Source organism: Poecilia reticulata, linkage group LG22, assembly GCF_000633615.1.
Source record: "Poecilia reticulata strain Guanapo linkage group LG22, Guppy_female_1.0+MT, whole genome shotgun sequence".
Taxonomy (NCBI): Eukaryota; Metazoa; Chordata; class Actinopteri; order Cyprinodontiformes; family Poeciliidae; genus Poecilia; species Poecilia reticulata.
Window position 1 is genome coordinate 4415660 of NC_024352.1, and position 9278 is coordinate 4424937.

General features: G+C 42.5%; 1 protein-coding gene across 1 annotated transcript in view; it reads left to right on the forward strand.

Moving 5' to 3' along the window:
* eif2ak3 (eukaryotic translation initiation factor 2-alpha kinase 3) overlaps positions 1 to 8286 on the forward strand; it is a 42699-nt gene extending 34413 nt beyond the window's left edge. Inside the window, exons 12-17 of the mRNA XM_017302398.1 lie at positions 122 to 734; positions 813 to 986; positions 1907 to 2080; positions 2174 to 2275; positions 3597 to 3659; positions 4566 to 8286. Coding sequence (XP_017157887.1) covers positions 122 to 734; positions 813 to 986; positions 1907 to 2080; positions 2174 to 2275; positions 3597 to 3659; positions 4566 to 4748 — 1309 coding nt within the window. The 3' untranslated portion in view covers positions 4749 to 8286. The remainder of the gene's footprint in view (positions 1 to 121; positions 735 to 812; positions 987 to 1906; positions 2081 to 2173; positions 2276 to 3596; positions 3660 to 4565) is intronic.
* The last annotated feature ends 992 nt before the right edge of the window (positions 8287 to 9278 follow it).

Sequence of the window (9278 nt, forward strand, 5' to 3'; positions counted from 1 at the left end):
GTTTTCCACTCTGTAATAAAGTTTTATCCCGTTGCATATTTATCTGTAAATTCCTAGTAAACATTGTATTTCCAGCTGGTTTTAAATCATCCTGTCCTGTAGTTCAGCAGAGGAATTGATAATCCCTCAGAATGAAATCCAGTCTTCMCGTGTGGACTGACTGTAGTAATAATAACTCTTCCTCTTCCAGTACCACTGATTGGCCGATGAGCATCCCCGACCACATGGAGGTGCTGTCGGTCAAAGTCCCCGTGTCCAGCTCTGTGTCCCCCACGTCCGGTCCAGACGGAGACACATCCGTCAGCGCTCAGGCTCTCCTCTCCAACAGCAACGCCGGCTTCAGCGCCGATGATGGAGACGGCGACCTGTCCTTCCAGCCGCTGCCGGGCCATGACAGCYTGATGTCTGAGCGGGACAGCCAGGCCGACCCCGACGCCTCTGACACCCCCAACTCCTTCGAGCTGTGCCCGCCCCGCGGCCCCAGCGACTGCACCTCCTCCTCCTTCGACATCGTCTTCGAGGACTCCGGCTGCGATCGGGATGCCGACGCCGACACGGACTCGGGCACGAGCGCCGCCGGTCCTGGAACGCTGACGGAGAAGAAGAGTTCTTCTTCTCACAGCAGGCAGGAGGAGGCTGCGCCGCCGGCCTCCTCYAGTCCTCCTCGACCGACCTCGCTCACCCTRGCTCTCCCAGCCACCCAGCCGATCCAGCGCTGCCAGCCTTCCCCAAAGGTTATTACCAAGCGACCAGCTCAGACGCTCGGCCGTCCTGTTGTCAGATTGTCCTTGAACACGGCGTCCTTCCTGCAGGTGTACCTGTACATCCAGATGCAGCTCTGTCGGAAGGAGAACCTGAAGGACTGGATGGCTCAGCGGTGCCTGCCGGACCAGAGGGAGCTCAACCAGTGTCTGGACATCTTCCTGCAGATCGCAGAGGCCGTCGACTTCCTGCACAGCAAGGGCCTGATGCACAGAGACCTGAAGGTAAAGGCAAGCAAAACCTGCGCCGAGGAGGAAGAAATGGTATGCATCCCATGTGTCTGCAGTGACTAAACCCAGGATTTCTCCCAGGGTTTTATAAGCCTGGCGGGCCTCTAGGCTTTACTTACCACCAGGCTAAGAATTGTTTGTTTATTTATTATAAGTTTTTTTTAATACACTAGTTTCTGTAACCACTGCCAATATTTATTGGTCTACAAACTTACAACTTCAGCCAACAAAGCGAGAAGTCACGGATAAAGGATCAACAAATTTTGGATACTTTAATAAACTATCGGGTTTAGAAAGTTTAAAGCACTGACAAAAAGAGAACAATCTGGATAAATCACTACTGGATAAATACAGGCCAATCTTCAACCATTCATTCATCAGCCAACCTATTGAAAACTAATCAATACCTTCTTAATGATAACCAACCGCTTTGACRTGTTTCTGTCTGGTTGCCATGCCCACCACAGTACTGACACTGYCCTGGTCGTTCATTAACTGTGTTTCGATGGACCACGTCGTTGCACAATTTGACATTTCGGAAATAAATTTGCTTACTTGAAACATGCCACTCAGGTCTTCTGGTTCTGCTCTGCAGCCCCAGAACCAGAACCAGAACCAGACATAGAGAAGCAGCATTCAGCTTCTTTGAACCACACATCTAGAACAAACTTCCAGAAAACTGTAAAAACACTGAGTTCATTTAAATCAGACCTGTTTAGAGCTGCTGTAGATTAATAAAAACTGGAACTTTGATCAACATATTTGATGTTTACTTGCTTGATGATTTTCATGCATTTGACACAATGGGATGTTTTATAATTGGCTGATGTTTTCATTATTTAAATCACTCTGAACTGCCTGGTGGCTGATATGTGCTGCAYAAACCAACTCRACTTGTTCTCTGCTCTCTCCAGCCTTCCAACATCTTCTTCACCATGGACGACGTGGTGAAGGTGGGGGACTTCGGCCTGGTGACCGCCATGGACCAGGAGGACGACGAGGACGAGCCCAGCGTGTTGACCCCCGCCCCGCTCCTCACCCGGCACACGGGCCAGGTCGGCACCAAGCTCTACATGAGCCCTGAGCAGGTGAAGGAAACGAACGCCGCTGCAGAAGTGACTCTGTTACAGAACACAAACACGAGACTGACTCCGCCGTGTCTGCTCTGCCCCGCCCCGCAGCTCTCCGGTAACTCGTACTCTCACAAGGTGGACATCTACTCTCTGGGGCTGATCCTGTTCGAGCTGCTGTACCCCTTCAGGACCCAGATGGAGAGAGTGAGGGTGAGTCGGCAAACACACAGACGTCTAATTATTACGTCTAATTTGAGCCGTGAAGAAATATTCAAACTTATTAAAAGGGCAGTATCATGTAAAATCGACTTTTTTGAGCTTTACATCAGATTATAATGTTACTCCCTCATCAAAAACATACCTGGAGTGTTGCCTTGATTCTTTTAAGGCACATTTTAAAGGACTGAGAAATCCTTTAGTCTCCATGGCAACCATCAGCTGAGCAAGGCACCTGATTGGACCTAACACCGCCTTTGAAGCACAGCTCCTCCTCACGAAGCTTTCAAGCTTCCACCTCATAGAGCAGCTCTCGCTCACTCAGCTCCTTCAGACTAGCCAGCAGCAATTAGCAAACAGCTGGTGAACCTACACATCTGTGGAGCTCATTATAAGAGCTACTTCTCAGAGCAACGCTGGTAAAAACATTGTTAAATAGAGGAGCCATGTTGTGATGACTTCCTGAAGGCGGAGCTTCAGAAAGAGCAGCAGTTTCTTAAAGAGACAAAGGCCCAATTTCAAGGCATTAAATTACAAAGTCAAGTTTCTTTTAAGTCTTATTTGATATCTACATCATTAAAAAAAAAAAAGAAGTTAACATTGTTACTTGATTGTGCTAGAAAATGTCACTATGTGGCTGTAAAACACATAATAGCGCCTCTTTAAACTTTTTCGCATTTTACCATGTCGCAGTAACAAACTTCAGGGTTTTATATCAAGATGTTTGTAATCTGTCTAAATAAGTTTAATAATGTGATAATCTTCTGTTTATTCAACTAGCATTTAATGCAGCTCACACAAAAAAAAATTTAAAATATAATCATGTGCTTCTTTTTTAATTTCAGCATATCATGACAAACGGTCAGCCTTCTCGATATGAGAAAAAAACTTGTAGCAAAATGGCCGCTTATCAATTAAACATTAGCCGATCAATAAGCTCAATCAACTATTTTGCAAAAAAGAGAGGCAAACATTTCAATCTCTAGATATCGAGCGATAACAATTGCAACTTTTCACCACCTTTTAGATGATTTCCTCCTTCTGAGCTGCTATGGTTTGAATCACAAATAAAAGCTTGCGATTCAAACATGATGAAATGGAGAAAAGTTCAGAGAAGGAACTCTTTGCTAAACGTCAAAATGTAAAATATTTTCTCAGTTGAAACCGTATGAGCGGTAGGAGTGACGGGTTTGGTTATTTTTCCTGCTCTGAAATGCTCAGTCAGGTCCTGTACAGTATTTCAGTGGTGGAGCTTTTGTCTGTGATGAGCCTTCAGGGCCTCCTCACTCACCGGTGGTTGCCTTCCTCCTTTCAGACACTCACCGAGGTGAGAGCTCTGCGCTTCCCAGAGCTTTTCTCCAGAAACAACCCTGAGGAGGTGAGTGGTCATCTGCTGCCACCTAGTGGCTACAAATACAACTAACATCTGTGGAAGCTTTGATTGCATTACATTTTTTTCTTCTTGTAATATTATCAGAGAGTAGATGTAAATTACCCGTCCACACTAATACAACTATGATGTGGATTAATTTATCGCCTAAAGCTCTGAATTAGAAAAAAATAAAATCTTTCAAATTTGATGCTTTTATTCAATATGAAGTGAAATTCATAACTTTAATGTGTTTTTAATAAAAACTCCACATGTTGTTTGTAGGGCTGCAGCCAACGGTTTTTAGTAATCGATTAGTCAAACTCTTAATCGATTAATTGGATTTTAAATTTAACCACTTAAGGTTGTTTCATACTAATATCATAAATACATTCAAAAACACAGGCAGAAAGAAAAAAAAACACATTTTATTCCCTAAAATGCAGTGACAGCTTTCTATTGGTGAACACTTGATCATTTGTAGCAAAGGATGAAAGAACAAAACTCAGAACCTGAGAAAAATTCTGTCCTTTTTGCTTGACTTAAACATCAGTACAGTGTAGGGCTGATCATTAGATTATTTTTTAATAATTGGATAACAGAAGATACTTAATAGGAATTTTAACGATTGACTGATTGCTGAATTAGTTGACGATTGTTTAAATAATCGATTAATCGTGATCAATGGTTTGAGCCCAAGTTGTTTTCCTTGTTAAATCAGACACTGACTCATCCAGTGAGTGTTACAGCTGCTGCTTAGCAGAGCTGTTTACTTTGTAACGAGATTAACATAATCCTGGAGCGCAACCTGTGACTCTCAGACTCTTTAAAGTGCCTCCACTCTGTGTTGCCAGACTATATTCTCGACTGCATTGATGTCTCATAAACCAAACATGTCCGCCTCTCTGTTAACAGCTGACCATGGTCCGCAGCATGCTGTCTCCGAGCCCTGGCGAGCGTCCCGAGGCGGCCGACATCACTGCCATGTCCCTGTTCCAGGAGCTGGAGCTGCCGTGCCGGCTYGCCGTCAGGCAGCGCTCCCGGACGTACAGCTCCTCGTCCATGGGCCGCCCCGCACGCCAGGCGTCCTCCAGCTGAAAACGCTGCGTTCGGATACCGTGCGACACGAGAAGCYCCCGTCCTGCCCCGCCCGGTCACTTCGCCGCCAGAGAATAGCGACGAAAAACTTTTTAAACGTAGACTGTAGAAAAAACACTGAGTCATTTATCGTTCATGCAGCGTTACACTACCCAACTTTCACCCTTTATAAGAGGGGAAGGCTCTTTCAAAAGCATTTTTCTTGTGGGTATTTCAACAAAACAAAAGAAAAAAGGGCAGTTTTTTGTTTGTTTGTTTTTTAATCCTGCTCTCAGCCAGCTGTGTGTAAACCTGCCCACTGATTTCTCTGCAGCGTTTACCTCTGATCTCTCTCAGAAACTGCYTCTTTTCTCACTCTTTAACAAAATCATCCTCGACACTGGCGCAAAAAAAAAAAAAAAACTAAAACGGATCCGGTCAAAACGTGCTGCTCACTCCCAACGTTGAGCCAGTGTTCAATCCCACACAGCTACGCCTCAGGTATGAAGAACCAGGGGGACACTCCTCACTCCCAAGGGGCCTTTGATGCTCGTGGGAACACCGAGTGGTGTTTCCACACACACAATCTGCCTGATTTGGAAGACCAAAAAAAAAAACAAAAAGAAAACATAAAAAAGAAGACGGCCATCTTTTTTTCATAATCATTTTTTTTTATATGAGATGACGTATTGCATAGAGAGGCGTTTGAGTCCCGTCCGCCTGATGTGACTTGCCTTTAGAAAGGGGCCGTCTGCCCTCTCAGGCTGAATGCTAGCGCTAGCCCTCGTGTCTTTTTGCATGTATCAGACGGGAACATGAAGGAATGAATGTGRGGTTGTTTTTTGTTTTTTATCTTAAAGCCAGTACTTTTTTCTCTGTAAATTTTCCAGATTAACTCCTGAGGTGCTCAATCCTTTTCTAGCACATCTTCGTTACTATCTGTACATAGTTGAAGGCAAAACTTTGTTTATACCCTTTTTTTCCGCCCCTTTGGTTAAGATAAGTTTGACCAATGTTGTACATATTGTAAGGCGCCATTGCTTGTAAAAGGCTTTTTGTTTTTACATATTGACCTGTAAGATAGTGTGATATACTGTGAGAGACGAAAACAAAGAGGAGGTTCGCTCTTTGCCGTTAATGGATAGCTGAATGTTACAGTGTGACCCCCGCCTGGAGACAAGACCGCGGTGGTCACCTCTTTGAAATTATTCTCAGTGTTTGTTTTCACATGTTTTTGGGGAACCAAGTGGAGAGCGTTGCCTTGCTTTGGAAAGAAAAAAAAAAAAACCACCAGAGAGGAGCTTGCAGGACCCGGAGTGCCATTTGGAAAGACGGCTAAGTGTACTTTTCTGCAACCGATAACACGGCCTTCTGCTGGCGATTTCCCCCCCTGAAACGCACAAAACTACAACTTTTTTATGGTTACAATAACTGTTTGTTTGTTTGGTTTTTTTTGTAAAGATGCACCGAGAATTTTCAGCTCGACGGGCAAATCCAAGACTCAAAAATCTGGTATTCTTCCAATGTTTGAACACACCATACACAAGCAGTGAAAATGAAAACAGTTYTCGGTGTGGATGTTGTTACTGTGTGAAGCAGACCTAAAGTTTGTCATTTTCAGTATCGGTGAAGCGTTTCGAGGTTCGGCTGCTACAACAGAGCTAGACCTCAGTGAGTTCTGGTCGTTGCGTGCCGACTTTTGTTTTGCCCATTTTCTAGCGAACGTTTTCAGCTGTGAAAATGGTGGCCTGCCAAAATGACGTCAACATGTACCCACCTCTTAAATCCCCATTTTGAAAAGGTTTGATGTGTAGGAGCTGCTAATAGGTACGCATTGTATTCCAAAGTCAGATTTTCCAAGTTCCCAGTCAAGAATACAACAATAACTCAGCCTAAAATCCAAATAAAACCTTGGAAGATGAAGACCAGACTTTCTTCTTAGTCCAGACCAGATGAATTTTTTAATCTTATTAAGCCCGTAGCTTATTTACTATACATTTTAACAACTTGTAAACGTGTATCTGTAATGTTTAAGTGCATCAAATAGAGAAAAAATACATCATTAGCACTTACAGCTAACTACAGCTAGCATGTGMAGCTAGCTGTAGTTGCACATGCCACACTAAGCTTTAACATCTTTCCTAAATCTGATCTTTTTTTACTTTCAATATAGACTGAGCAATGATTAKATATAACATACACAAGAAAACAATGGAGGTGGGTGTTTTAAGTCTACCAGAAAAATACATTATTAGTGTATATGGGCTAATAGCGTATATGGATTTTTTCACATTGAACTTCAAAAATGAGGATAAATGTTGATGCATTTGCAAACCTAAAGTAGTAGTAATTTTTGTAGTTTTGATGSATTTATAATAAATGAAGTAAAAAGAAATCTGTGGTCAGATCGGTGCATCGCTACAAAAAAAAAAAAGGTTGAGTTCTGCAGCTCTCCTGTGTCGCAGCAATACAGCATTTCCATAAAAAGAGTTGGTTGGTACTGTTTTGTCCCCTCTGCTGTGTCTATGGGGAACCTGGACCTGATGACGGGTGTGTGATCCACATGGCCTTTGTTTTAATGCGCTGGAAGAGTCACATGACCTGCTTTTTGGAACTACACACACACACAAACTCTATAGGTTGTGCTTTCTATGATTGTACTTTTCTAAAGACCTTCTCTTTTTTCACAATGAGTGCAGTTTTTTGTTTTTGTTTCATTACTCTGCAGGGTTTTTAGATCACGTTAGTCTTGACTGTGTCAGACGGAGGAAGTCAAAGTGATGGGTTTTTTTTTTGTTTGTTTTTTGTTCATTCGTCCGGTCAGCTTACAAAAGATGATTCAGAGTTATAAAATTATCACTGTTTCCAAATTTAAACAGGGTCCACCCTGTTAAAAGTGGAAGCTGGATGGTTTTTTAAGTGATTTTGCCTCGTCAAAACCAAACCCTGTTTGTTACTTTTTATGTTACTTTAATCCTTTTCTGACATTTTTTTTTTTTTTTTTTTGGACAAATATTGTTGCAATTTTTCTTTTTGATTATTGGTTTATATTTCACAGGAGGGTTTGGAATAATCATTCATCAGGAGTTTTTGGATTTTGCTCCAAGTACATGTTGGATAATGGGACAAACCTTCACAACTTTATTCCACCACATTGGTAAGATACTGCATCATCTCYGTATACTGACTGAAGCATTACTGACTGGTGTATCAACAGTCAAACCAAGAAAATGTGATCCCATCCTAGGCTTTCCGTCCTTGTTTGTTTTCCGGAAACCCGAGTAGTTTTCTCGGATAAATTGTTCGAATGGAAACCAATTCCATTGTGCGTCTCAAGCCTCTGCCTGCACATGCAGACGCTTTGGTCTCTGTGCACCAATCCCATTTCTCCGTCTGTCCGTGTTGAACTGTAAATATGTCGATTTGGTTTATTTATGTTTCGTGGGCGTGATCGATCCTTTGTGGGTTGGCGCTACACTGAGCGCTTCATGCCATGGAGCGCATTGGAATACGACTTCTTATAAGTCTGAATTTAATAAACTGTTCTATACAATTTTCACAGTTGTGTGTGTCGTCGGTTTTGTTGGCCAGTTAAGGTTCTGACAAAGTACTTTCTTCTAATATCAACCATCCCGTTTTGCTTACGTTTGGCACAAGAGCCATTGTCAACATGTCTGTCTAATGAAATTAGCGCTACAGAAATGACCTTGATGGTGTCCTGCATCCAAGTGGTTAGGGTTAGGACAGAGGCCAKGGGAAGCCACGCCCACAAGAGGTTAGGGTTAGGACAGAAGCCACGCCCACTTCTGTTAAGAAACGTATACAAGAACGGATCCGAGGTGCCGAGCAGTATTACCCGGCTTGGTATTAGACTTAAAAAGTGATGTTCATTGCTGTCCTGCAAGAACAAAATGGACAAAATAAAAAAAAACATTCAGTCTTTAGATGTCAGAGCTGGTAGACTGCAAAAAGACTTGAAGCTGAAACATTTGCAACCAATGAATTCAACTAAAATCAGATTATTACCCACAGATCACATTCTTTCCACTTCACCATTATGCACCACTTTCTGTTAGCCCATCACTTAAGAGAAGCTAGCGCCACTCTCCCGATTAGCATGACTAGCTTTGTATCCATTACAAATGTGCGGGAAACTTTGTCAATATTCCGCTAATGTCAAAAAATAAAAATAAAAAATGAATCCGCAATTGCTGTGATCCCATTAAATGAGAAACACAATTCAAATCAAATATGAATAATTTTGTTCACGAACCAAGTCACTAAAAAAAGCATACCTGCACCATAATCCTCCGATTACTTCCTGTCGTTTTCTTCTTCGTGGTTTGCGCCAGTGGCAACGTCCAGTTGTCRGTCATGTGACTCGTGTGGCGCAACATAAACCAATATCAATATTGCTAGAAAAACCACCTCATCCTCGCGCCAAAACTATTTATTGAAAAGTGATTTTTAATTTTTTTTCTAAATTGGCGTGTTTCCATTAAATTTATTTATATTCAAAATGTCAAATAGGCAAATTCTTTGGCCAGTGGA